The sequence below is a fragment of the Fragaria vesca genome, linkage group LG4 (genome assembly GCF_000184155.1).
Source record: "Fragaria vesca subsp. vesca linkage group LG4, FraVesHawaii_1.0, whole genome shotgun sequence".
Classification (NCBI taxonomy): domain Eukaryota; kingdom Viridiplantae; phylum Streptophyta; class Magnoliopsida; order Rosales; family Rosaceae; genus Fragaria; species Fragaria vesca.
Window position 1 is genome coordinate 19,256,445 of NC_020494.1, and position 12,523 is coordinate 19,268,967.

The 12,523-nt window shown below is 39.3% G+C and overlaps 1 protein-coding gene across 1 annotated transcript; it reads right to left on the bottom strand.

Moving 5' to 3' along the window:
* Nucleotides 1-795: 795 nt before the first annotated feature.
* Nucleotides 796-2,760, bottom strand: LOC101305555 (leucine--tRNA ligase, cytoplasmic-like). The gene is made up of 2 exons (XM_004298461.1): nt 1,571-2,760; nt 796-1,408 (listed from the first exon to the last, which is right to left on the bottom strand). Exons 1-2 carry the CDS (start codon nt 2,758-2,760, stop codon nt 796-798), a joined length of 1,803 nt encoding a protein of 600 aa, XP_004298509.1.
* Nucleotides 2,761-12,523: the final 9,763 nt, after the last annotated feature.

A 12,523-nucleotide genomic window follows, 5' to 3' on the forward strand; every position in this document is an offset into this window, starting at 1 on the left:
GAGAGAGAGAGAGAGAGAGAGGAGGGTTTTGGAAAACGAAGAGACTACTTGAAAACCTTGCTGTTTAAGTCACGAGAATTCGTTGTTTACTGGAAGACTAACTGTCTGTTTGTTATTTGTTAATGATCTCCACCTAAACTAGGTCCAAGAGAAACGAATAAAAATCTGCGGCCCAAATTTCTTAAAAGGCCCAAGCCTAACAGTCCACTGACTATCGCATCGCCGTCACCGCCGGCGAGACTGGACGGGGAAGCCGTCGGAATCCGGAGAAGTAGGAAGGTTAACGGTATTTATCTCTAGCGAACTTTCATAGGAAAAAAAGAAAGAAATTTGTGTATAGCACATGATTTTTGGCTAAGATTACATGTTATTTTCTCACTAAATCTGCTCCGCCCTAGATCATGATGTTCGATCAATTCCAGAATTGATCGAACAAAAGCCCCTTCACTTGATTTTGTCTTACAACTTTTCAGAGTTGAAACACTGAGAAAATTATATGAAAGAAAATTGCATTCCGTCACACGGGGAAACTCCTGAAAATCATGTTTATGGTGAGATTGTGACATTTAAGACTTTTAGTAGAAATGTTGATTAGGTTTGACATGTTTTGGCATTCCGAGTGCCACACTCACTAACCACCTCTAAGTTGTTACAAGTGATAAAACTAAAAAAGGTTACATTCTGTTAGGCAACAACACACCAAACAAATCTTACATTAAATCTTAAATCGGCATCATACATTCTTCTTCCTAGTCGACTCTCATTCGAGCTGAGCTACTTGGATTAGTACTTGTCTCAAACATTTTCCAGGGACGCTGCCAATGCGCGTTGCAGTTCCTTATCTTCTTCTTCTTCTTCTTCTTTGGTACTTGCACTACCTGGCCACCAGCTCCCCAAGGAAGCCACCAATTCGCGCTGCAGTTCCTCATCATCTTCTTCTTCTCTAGTTACAATATTCTGGACTTTAGAGCTACTTGCACTACTTTCTTCTAATAAATCTGCCATCGACCACAGTGGTGATACCTCCTCATCAACTTCAGTTACATGAATAACTGTCGGTTCGAAATTGAACATCTCTAGTGGATCCTTTATGGAGGTACTTCCACTTCCCGACTCCATGGAAGCCGCCATTGCGCGCCGCAGTTCCTCTTCTTCTCTTGCATTTCCTTTGGAGGTACTTGCATTACTCGTCTCCAACTTCATCCTCTCCACAAAAGCTTCCAATGCGCGCAGCCGTTCCTCTTCTTCTTCCTCTTTAGTTAATGTAGTACTCTCGGGGCTAGTACTGAACAACGGAACTAGATCCCGTTTTGGGTTGGTGTGCTTTGGTGCAAAGCCAGATGAGGATAGATCAGCCAGTAATGGTGTAGTCTTTGAAGCACCAAACAGTCTAAAATCTTTTTCTGGACTAACAAACGTAAAAAAAAAAAAAATACATTAAAAACAAGTAGAAGTAAGAAATTTAGTTTGGAAAAAAAGCATACACACAGTGAGGTCCAACAATCTGACAAACAAGAGGATGGTGTATGCAAAGTGCAAATTAGTGCCAAAAAGGATTAGATCATAGTACCATGTCATGGAGAGAGCAGCTGGATTTCCACGTGAGGAAGATTCAGCATCTGACATTTTAACAGGGGAACCAGCTTTAGCAAGATCACAAGGGTTGGTAGCTGATAAAACTTGCACCTTGTCAAGACCAATTTCCCTCTTAATAAAGTCCACATTCTGTAGAAGCACCTTCTCCCTAAAAGGCAGCTTCAAATATAAGTACTGATCCCCGAATTTAACTTTCGCGGTCTGCTTGAACTCATTTCCGTTTTGTTTAGAATCTGTATGCAAACCTTTTGTAGCAAGAGTATGTGTATCACCTGCCTCATTAACATATATAAGAGCTTCTAATTTCTGTCTCTCTTCTGTCAAACTAGTGGTAGCTAGAGCAGTACCCTTCTTATTTCTCTCACTTTCAACCTGTCTCTTCATTGAATCAATTAAGTCTTTCAAATACTTATCGGCACTCTGAAGGATCGACTCATCTGGAGCATCAGCGACAGGCCAGTCTGCATTCACCACAAAGTCGATCTTGTGCAGGAGATCTCTCCAGACATACTCCGCATAGTGTGGACAGATTGGAGTTATAAGACATGTCTGCACATCCATAAAACGCCACACCAAGTCACGGTTCATTGCATTTGTACCACCACATGAAATCTTGTACCAATCTCTGGCATCTTGAAGCTCAAAAATGGAATCCAGGGCTCCTCGAAACTGGCCAGCTTCGTATTGCTCTTTGGTCCTGTTTAAGGCAATGTTTATCTCATTGGCAAACACCCTGTCTGCGAAAGTAGAAGGTGGACCACATCTCAAATAAGAATCAAAATCTGCAGCCAAGAATTCTTCATGCCATGACATCTCTTCATTGAATTTTAGGATGGCAGTGTTTGCAGCATTGTATACAGAAGCTGCATTGCTATGTAGAGAGTTGATTTTTGCCTCATCAACAGCACCATCACAAACATATACCAAAGCAAATCTCATGACATCAATAGGAATATCTGGCAGCCATTCCAGCTTTGATAGACTGAAGGGATTTCCCATAAAACTATCAAAAGGGAATTTTCCAAAGAACTTGTGACCAGGCTTTTCACATTCAGCACTGAAAACTTTCTCGTCTTCCCACCATTTTCGAACTTTTGCCTCAATCTCCAGGAGAAATTCTCTACCGCGCACTTTGGATGAGCTCGTGTCACCTTTGGCTGCCATTAGATCTGCAATCTTTGTTTTTTACAGACCTGAAAGTTGCACTATATGTTACAAAATCTACAAACTGCAAGCAACAGTGATAAACTTCCATAAGGCAAATTAACTACTCCATACATAAATTACAATGAAAGAGATTTCTAACATAGGAGGTAAAACCAACGAAGGTCCATACATGTGACAATGTGACAATCTAGAGGTCAGTTCTCAGAAAACTAATTATTTCCTCTACAACCTCAAACCATTGTGAAGCTAAAATCTCTCTTCATGTTATTCAATGCATCAACCACAAGTGGAAAACTATAAAAGGAGAGTCTTTCCATATCTAGCGTATACAATTATGCGTCTATCTCTCTCAAACGGTAGAGCAAATTATTTATGTTCTCCACTTGCTACACTTCCACAACCCACACCAAAACAAGGCCCTAACACTTCCAAAAACTCAATCCATAACAAATATTAAGTTACCGAAAATTCAAAACAAAATTGATAAGTAATATCCTGAGTTTTTAACTTTCAACCAAAATTTCAATCTAACTAGAAACAAAAACTAATCACAGAACCAGATTCAGAAGCAAACGAGACTGAAGCGCAAACAAGCCCTAATAGCCCCAAATCTCTGAATTAATCGGCGGTAAAACACTAGAAATTACCGAATTACAGAGCTACACAGTGATTTCCGTACAAAAGCGAACCTCGGTGAGTACATATACGTATATACATTACTGAAGCGTATACGCTCAATAGTAGAGAGGTAATACATACATGGATTAGAAGCAAAGCTAGAGTAACAAAGCAAAGCGAGAGTAGCAAAGTACAGCGTGGTTAAGATTAGCGCACCTGTGATGGAAATTCCGACGGAGAAGGCGGTGGATTGAGCTCGGAAAATGGCGAAGTGCTACGAGAGAGAGAGAGAGAGAGAGAGAGGAGGAGGGTTTTGGAAAACGAAGAGACTTACTTGAAAACCTTGCTGTTTAAGTCACGAATTTGTTGTTTACTGGAAGACTAACTTAGAGGTCAGTCTTTTTTGTTAATGACCAGATTTGTTAAAAAGCTGCGGCCCAAATGTCTTAACAGGCCCAAGCCTAACAATCAACCAACTATTGCACCTTCTTCACCGCCGGGGAGACCCGACCGTGAAGCCGTTGGAATGCCAAGAAGTGACAAGTCTAAGGCCACACGGTTTTTGGTTAATATTACATGTTCTTATTTTCTCACCAAATTCGCTCAAATCATTATCTTTAAACAATTTCAGAATTGATATTACTAAAATCTCTTCATTACTCGATTTTCATACAACTTTACGAAGTTGAAACAACGGAAGTTTATGTTAAAGAAAATTGCATTCCGTCACATAGGAACTCATGATTTACTACTGCTGAGACTATGATATAGTAGACTTGTAGAAAAAGAAGTGTTGACTAGGTTGGACGTACATGTTTTGGCATTTCAAGAGTGCCACACTAAGTTGTTACAAGTGATAAAACTAAAAAAATGTCAAACTTTGTCAAAGCTAGGCAACAACACATCAAAACAAATCTCAGATTAAATCTTAAATTTTGGCATCATACACTTTGTCAAAGTGGGGAAAGATCATTCATATTTGATCGATAAATTTGCACAAATAATTGGCTTCTTCTTCCTCTCCAACACTTTCCATGGACGCTGCCAATGCGCGTTGCAGTTCCTCATCTTCTTCTTCTTCTTTGGTACTTGCACTACCTGCCCACCAGTTCCCCAAGGAAGCCACCAATGCGCGCTGCAGTTCCTCATCATCTTCTTCTCTACTTACATTATTATAAACTTTAGAGCTACTTGCACTCCTTTCGTCAAATAAATCTTCCCATGACCACGGTGGTTCCTCCTCATCAACTTCAGTTACTATCGGGTTGAGATTCAACATCTCTAGTGGATCTTCTATGCTGGAAGCTGCCATTGTGCGCCGCAGTTCCTCTTCTTCTCTTGCATCTCCTTTCGAGGTACTTGCATTACTCGTCTCCAACTTCATCCTCTCCACAAAAGCTTCCAATGCGCGCAGCCGTTCCTCTTCTTCTTCAATTGATGTAGTACTCCCGGGGCTAGTACTGAACAACGGAACTATATCCTGTTTTGATGAACTTGCGGTACTACTTGTCTCAACCTGTATGCTTTCCATTGAAGCTGCCATTGTGCTAAGCAGTTCCTCCTCTTCATCTTCTTCAGTTGCTTTAGTATTCGTGGGGCTAGTATTGGAGGACAGTATTAGATTCTTTTTGGAGGTACTTCCACATTTTGTCTCAAACCTCAAGCTTTCCATCGAAGCTTCCATTGCGCGACGCACTTCCTCCTCCTCCTCTTTCGCTACTTGCTTTTGCCGGGGGCTACTATTCAGGAACAGTACTAGATCCTGCACCAAACAATAACATCAAGCAAAAAAATTAATCATAATAAAAAGTTGAAAAACTTTGTGTGAAATTTACAAACAAGCATGACAGAGTAATTTACCCCTAGAAATAATTCCAGTTGAACCATTCCATTCCACGAACGCAATACTTGGCCGGTGATGGGGTCAATGATGATCACTACAGTTCTAGACTCCAACTCGTAGTGTCTGGAAACCGCAGCGCCTATAGGCTTATGAAAATAATCCTATGATACATAAGAAGCATCATCAAATTATCAGTAATTAAGAATATATATAAGACAGTAAGCACATGGAATATAGTAAGTTAGTAACACTGAAAAATCAAAGGGACACAGCCTACCTGCCAAAAGATGAAATTGGTGCTGATGATCTGAGAGATGGCTTTGTCTGCCCAGATGTCCTGGTTAAGCTTTACAAAGACAATGCACATTCCAAAAGTTAGTCCTAGTAGAAACATATAAGTTCAAAGAAACTAATAAACATAGAGGGATATATCAAAACCCCAGAGAGAGAATGAAATTCTAGTACCTTATGTGAGCTGAGATCCTCCCTGCGTTGCAAGTTCACCAGGAGCCATTTGTTTTCCTCACACGCAGCATCCATTGCCTTTAATATATCAGTTACGAAAAACAAACATCAATTCCATTTTCTTATACAGCATATATATATATATAAACTATGCAGTAGAAAACATCAAAGATGACCATTACCTTGTCGAAGGAACCCTTGAATATTAACTTGTATGGAGGATAAGACTGAAAATAGTCTATTGGACGATGCTTCTGTTCACTGTGCTGATCACACCATTCTAGAACCTGAATAAAATCATCACGGTGTTTACTAGCACCTTGGTCTGGTAAGTCACATTCACCGTTGGAGCGCTTGTGCGGACAAACATATGCGGATGGCTTTAACTGTGCATTACTTGATGAATTAAGCGATCCACTTCATTCAAATAAGAAGAAGAAAAAAACATTTGGTTAGAGAAACAGATACACAAACAAATGTAGATTGAAGTACAGAACAATACAGTTAAAGAGGATTAGATAATATATAGTACTCACCGTTTCAAGACTAGACTAGTTGGCCTTCCAGGTTCTGGAGGTAGATTCTTGATCAGTTCGACACGAAAGCCAGCTTTCGCAAGATCATGAGGGTTGGTAGCTGACAGAACTTGCACCCAATGAACGCCGATTTCTCTCTTAATTAAGTTCAAGTTCTGTAGAAGGACCTGCATCTCTCTAACCGGCAGCTCAGCTTCCTCATCCTCCCCCGTCTTTAATGTAAACGAGTCCTCATTGACATACAGTAAAACTTCTATGTTCGAGTATACCAACTTGTCTTTTTCTCTTTCAATCCTTTCTCTTTCAATCCGTTTTTTGAGTGTAGCAGTCAAGCGTTTCAAGTACTTATGGATACTGTGGAGGGTTGAATCTTCAGGAGCATCGGCTGCAGGCCAGTCTGTTTTCACCAAGTACGTTACATTGTGCAAAATTTCTCTCCACACATATTCCGAATAATGTGGACAGATTGGAGCCACAAGAAGCGTCTGCGTTTTCATGAAACGCACCACCAAATCAAAGTTCATTCCAGTAGTACCACCACATAAACTCTTGTACCAATCCCTGGCATCTTGAAGCGCAAGAAAGCCAGACTCAAGGGCTTCTCGAAACTGGCAAGCCTCGTAATACTGCTTGGTCTTGTTCAAGGCAATGTTTATGTCATTGGCAAATACTTTATCTGCAGAAGTAGAAGGGGGACCTGTTCTCAACCAAGGCTCCCAATTTCCAGCCACAAATTCTTCGTGACATGACATCTCTTTAGTAAGACTTAGGATGGCAGTGTTTGCAGCATCGAATACAGAAAGTGCATTGCTATGTAGATAGTCAATCTTTGCAGCATCAACAGGACCATCACAAACATAAGCCAAAGCGAATCTCATGACATCAATAGGAATATCTGGCGGCTGTTCTAGTTTTGAGAGACTGAATTGATGTCCCATAAATCTATCAAAAGGGAACTTTTCAGAGAACTTGTGGCCAGGATTTTCAGAACTGATGAGAATTTTCTTATCCTCCCACCAATTTCGAACCTTTGTCTCAATCTGTAGGAGAAAGTCTATATTTCCCTTGTCGGATGAGCTTGTCACACCTTTGGCTGCCATTTGATCTGTAAGATTGGGGATTTCTTTACACATGACAACTATAATCAAAACTGTATATATATAGGCATAATTTGTTTCCGAAGAGACTTCCTAAACCTTGCTGCTCAAGGTATCTAAACCCCTCTTTCCAAAGAGACTTCCTAAACCTTGTTGCTCAAGGTATCTAAAACCCTAAAATAGTGACCAAAATATTCTCGATGACAGAACTTAAACTACTTTCTCTTTATGTTATTAAGTGTGTTTACGGTAAATAAATTTCTTAATCTTCCTAAACCTTTTTGTCAAGTAAACTACTTAATTGCAACAATCGGCATCGTAAACTTCGTAATCTTCCCACAACTCTGGAGCCTTTGGCTCCATCACTCTCAGAAAGTCTCGTCTTGTTGTTCTTGAGTCATGCTTCCTTCTTTGTCTTTCAGTAGCCTCTATCGTTTAGGGACTGGCCGGCCAGAAATTAGAGGAGAGCTCACCAAGAAGAAACACAGGCCTCACCATTTTCCAAGCAAGTATAGGAGAAAATTTGGGAGGAGGTAGCACCTTGTTAACTTTTAGAGAATTTATACAAGGATATTGATCACAATAACTTCTTAATAGTCTCAATCATAGCCTTTGACACCATTTAAAAAGATGATGCAATGCGAGTTAATGAGTTATATGGAAAAATATCCCAAAATTTGAGGGTACTATAAAAATTCATACAGCCATTGTGGAGAAGAAGAAGAAGAAGAAAAGGGAATGTGACTAGGAAATTAGATATGTGATGCATTGTAGTAATTTGCTTGGATCAGATAAAAGTCTACAAGACATTGAAACATAAGAAACTAAGTAAATTAAGTACTGAAAGATCATCTATCCAAGTGAACTAAGAAGAAAAGAAAAAGTGTTTCTTCCATGACACTAACTCTACAATCAAAGACAGAATTTGCAACTCAGAAACTGGGAATGTTAACAACACACCACATTGATGAAGAAAGAAGCACTGAAGCACTACTGTCGACTAAGGTTAGTGAGATTGCTACCAATGCGATTACTAAGACGAGCTAGGTTAATGAAATCCAATCTAAATTATGCTAAGGTTCTTATCACTTCCTCCTCACCAGCACTAATGAGTAATGATGGCCTCTTTCATCTTCGAGGATGTTTACTGCCTCAACTTGTGATGGAGTCACCTTCATGCTTTAATGAAGCTTCCAATGCCCACTGCAATTCCTCATCTTCTTCGTCAGTTTTGTCTCCAACCGAATCATCTTAATCAAATTCAACAAATTCCTTAAGTACAATATGGAAATGTAATAATATGCACATAACATTGGAAGATATCAATATGCATATAACAGTGGAAGATATCGAGAGCTCCAAACAACTATACATACCTTCGCTTTCCTCTGGTTGAGGTTGAGAACTTTCTTCTCCTGGATGATGGTGATCCTTTGGTCTATTTTCCATAAATGGTACTAATAGATCCTACAATTGCCAAAATTTAACATCAAGCAACAAGTTTGATCACTGTATATGTAGGTGGTTTCTGTAGCTGAACAAGTGACTAGTTATATTTACACTTGCCTTCAGCAGACATTCTGGTTGAACCATTCCATACCACGAGCGCATATTCTCACCATTTATGGGGTCAATGATAAGCACTACAGGTGTATATAGCACGTTGTAGTAGGTGCAAATCTTCCTGACTTCATTTGAATCATCATACGCCTATATCATCAATTCGGCAAACCAACATCACAAAATACAGATATCTAATTTTGTTTCATCAGCACCATCCAGTGATATAAGGTACTGACTAGTGACTACTAACCTGCCAGAAGATAAAATTAGTGCTGATGATTTTCGAGACAGCTTCATTAGTCCAGGTGTCTTGGTTAATCTTTGCAAGTTAGCAGTATATAAACACCAAAAGTGAGTCCATGTCTACAGAACAGACCAAGGAACTAACCAATGAACCAGATATAAAATGAAATGATACCTACCAGATGTGAGCTGATTTCCTTAGTCGATTGCAAGTTCACCAGGAGCCATTTGTCCTCGACAGAAGCAGTGCGTTTTGCCTGCATCATTAGTAAAATAATTTTCCATATTGATTCACTCGATGAGCATAAAACACCATGTACTACAGTTGTACAGTATAAAGACTATGACTTTCAAACCTTTTTGAAAGAGCCATGAAACAATAGCTCATAAGGAGGATGATATAATGGAGCAAGAATTTTATCTGGTAACTGATCATCATTCTGTTTCTGCTCTCCAAGATTAGAACGTCCCGTTTTCTCCTGGAACAACAACTTAAAGGGATGTTTCTTTTTCTTCTGGTACAATAGCTCAGAGGCAGGACGAGACGTGGGAGTAAGAACTCTATCTGAGAACTGAAGACGTTTGAATTCCCATACTCCAGGAGCAGTACGTTCCATTTTCTCATAGAAGTCACTGACAAAACAGACTGAAAGATATTATGCTCATTAAACTACACAGAAACTAATAATCGCATGATATAAGTATCAGTTGCATGCAATAAACTTCCATAATTTGATAAGAAATGAGTTAAGAATCAACAAAGACACATACATCACAACTCAATCTGAGGCAGTTGAACTATTAAGTAAGATAAACAGAAGTGTTAATTCAAATTTAACACTTAATGCAAGGAGCAAGAAGATTCAAGTTTGATTAGTGAAGAACTAAAACAAACCATACATGTTATTTGAGCAAAATGATCCGACAAAGAGGGTGCTCTAGGCAAACTTGCAAATATATTTCTGCCACAAGGATATAATTACCGGCTCACCAAGGCAGCAGCTGGCCTTCCAGGAGATGGAGGACTATCCAGTGTGAAATCTTCAAGACCGTTGGTACCAGTAAAGGCTTGCACCTTAACCTCGTGAAGATCAATTTCTCTCTTTATCAAGTCCAAGTTTTGTTGAAGGACCTCAATCTCTCCAAATGGTAGCTTTAACTCCAAGGCATCAGCCCCAAAATTAAGTGCTTCATCCTTCTTTGACTTCAGAAAAGACGCACAGAGTTGTTCAGTTTGCCTATAATCCATATCCTGACGAATGGTAAAATCACCATAGATGTACGATATTAATGCATCTAGCATGTCCTCGTCCTGAGCAGAAAAAGTCTTTGTCTCGCTGTCAAAGTTATCTTGGAGTATCCTCAAGCACTTCCCCTCCCATCCATCAACTTCTTCCTTAACATATATCAAACCTACTGCCTTCTTTTCTTCTTCTGTCACATCATATCTATCATCGTCTAAAGCTTGGAATTTCTTTTCAAGCTCCCTCATAAATTCTATTAGATCTTGCAAATACTTATTGGCACTTTGGAGTATCAAATCCGGGGCATCAGCAGCAGGCCAGCCCGAATTAATTACCACGAACCCCTCCTTTTTTAAATATTCTCGCCAGACATATTCAGCGTAGTGTGGACAGATTGGAGCAATTAGACGTGTATGCACATCAATATAGCGCAGCACCAAGTCATGGTTCATACCACAAGGACCACATGAAATCCTATACCAGTCCCTGGCAGCTTGAAGTTGAAGAAAGCCAGAAATGAGGGCTTCTTGAAACATGCAAGCCTTGTAATAGTTATCACTGTTATGCACAGCAATATTTATCTCGTTCGCAAACACCTTGTCCGCAAATGTACTTGGGGGGCCATCTCTTCTGATTCTTCTCACAAAAGAAGAAGAGTCTGCAGCAGCAGCCATATAAGCTAGTTGTTCACTAATCCATGACATCTCTTTAGTGAGCTTCCGGATAGCAGAATTCGCAGTATTAAATAAAATTCTTGGAGAATCACCACCATTACAAGAAGAAGCCAAGGAGAGTCTCATGGCATCAGTGGAATATGCAGCTCTCCAGACTGTCGGAAACACTGGCGGTTCTCCAGTCAACAGATGTATAATCTTCTCCGGAAGTTCCTCTGCGCCTGAGGCTTTGATATTCCATGGCACATTGTCATCTCTTAATCTATGATAAGCTGCACAACACTCTAGCTTAGAGATTAGGAATGCCCTTCGGGATAAATCACCAAACAGATAGTTTTCAAACCACTTCTTCCGATCATTCCCTAGTTCATCATCACTAGGATAGTGAGGGTTGTCAGGTGATTGATCAGCATGGACAAAAATACCTTTCTCTTCCCACCATTCTCGAACCTCGGCTTCAATCTCTAGAAGAATCTTAATCTCTAGGAGAATGTTCTCACCTTCAGCTGCCTTTTGAGTAAAATTGTTTGTCAAAACAAACCAGCAAACACCAGAAAGATGACTGTTAATTCAGGGATTCTAAAAAACATAATAATAATCTTAGGTGAAATTTACACACACCATGATCTTTTCGAAAGTGAAACAAGAAACTAACCCTAAACCCACAATTCAACAAATATGTATGAATCTATGTATGAATGTATAATTAAATATTCCTAGTGTGATCTGAGAACCAAACAAATTAAAAAGCAAAAAAAGATTTAGAACTTGCCAGTCTCCTTAGAGCAGGTTTGGATCTCTTGCAAAAAGATTTAGAACTGTCCATTATGAGCTGAAGAGGTGCTGAATATAATCTTTGTAAAAAATGAGAGAGATTGAGAATTTCCAAATCTTATGTTTCTACATTTTGATGGAGAAAATAAAGGAATGATTAGGAGAATGTATGGCATAATTATAGGATCTAGATTATATGTAATTTAATATGAGAAAACAAAATATAAAACCCAGTCAGTTAATCACCATCTTAATTCTCAAATGAACTTAACGGTCAGGCCTTTCTGCAAAAGCCAAAAGCCACAAACCCAAAAGACCACCATTTTACAATTTGACAACTCCTAGGAGCCCCTAGGTCCCAATTCAGAGCTCGATTCATAACGAAAACCCAGTAGAAGAATCACCTCTTATAGAATTTGGAATCTGTGGCCTAAATTTTCAGTATATCAAATGTGTTCCATTTCAATCTCTTAATGTTCTGATGATCTATCAGTTATACTTCAGTTAAAGAAGTTGTGAATATTGTTTTTTTATTTCTGTTGGACTTTTACTAAGATTTTGCACTCTGCTGAATTACATCAATTTCCTGGGGGAACAGATCCCATGTGAGCATATCATCATAACAAGTCTAGAGTTTATAAGCTTATGAACTGATAAATTAGCAGAGAATTGCTCGTATGATTTTGTTGAACTCCATCAAACA

Bases quoted from the DNA above. Each gene is read 5' to 3' on its own strand.
- LOC101305555 (XM_004298461.1), bottom strand. From the start codon at position 2,760: ATGGCAGCCAAAGGTGACACGAGCTCATCCAAAGTGCGCGGTAGAGAA. The intron at 1,409-1,570 runs GTACTATGATCT...TACGTTTGTTAG, and splicing joins GCTGCTCTCTCCATGACATG to TCCAGAAAAAGATTTTAGAC.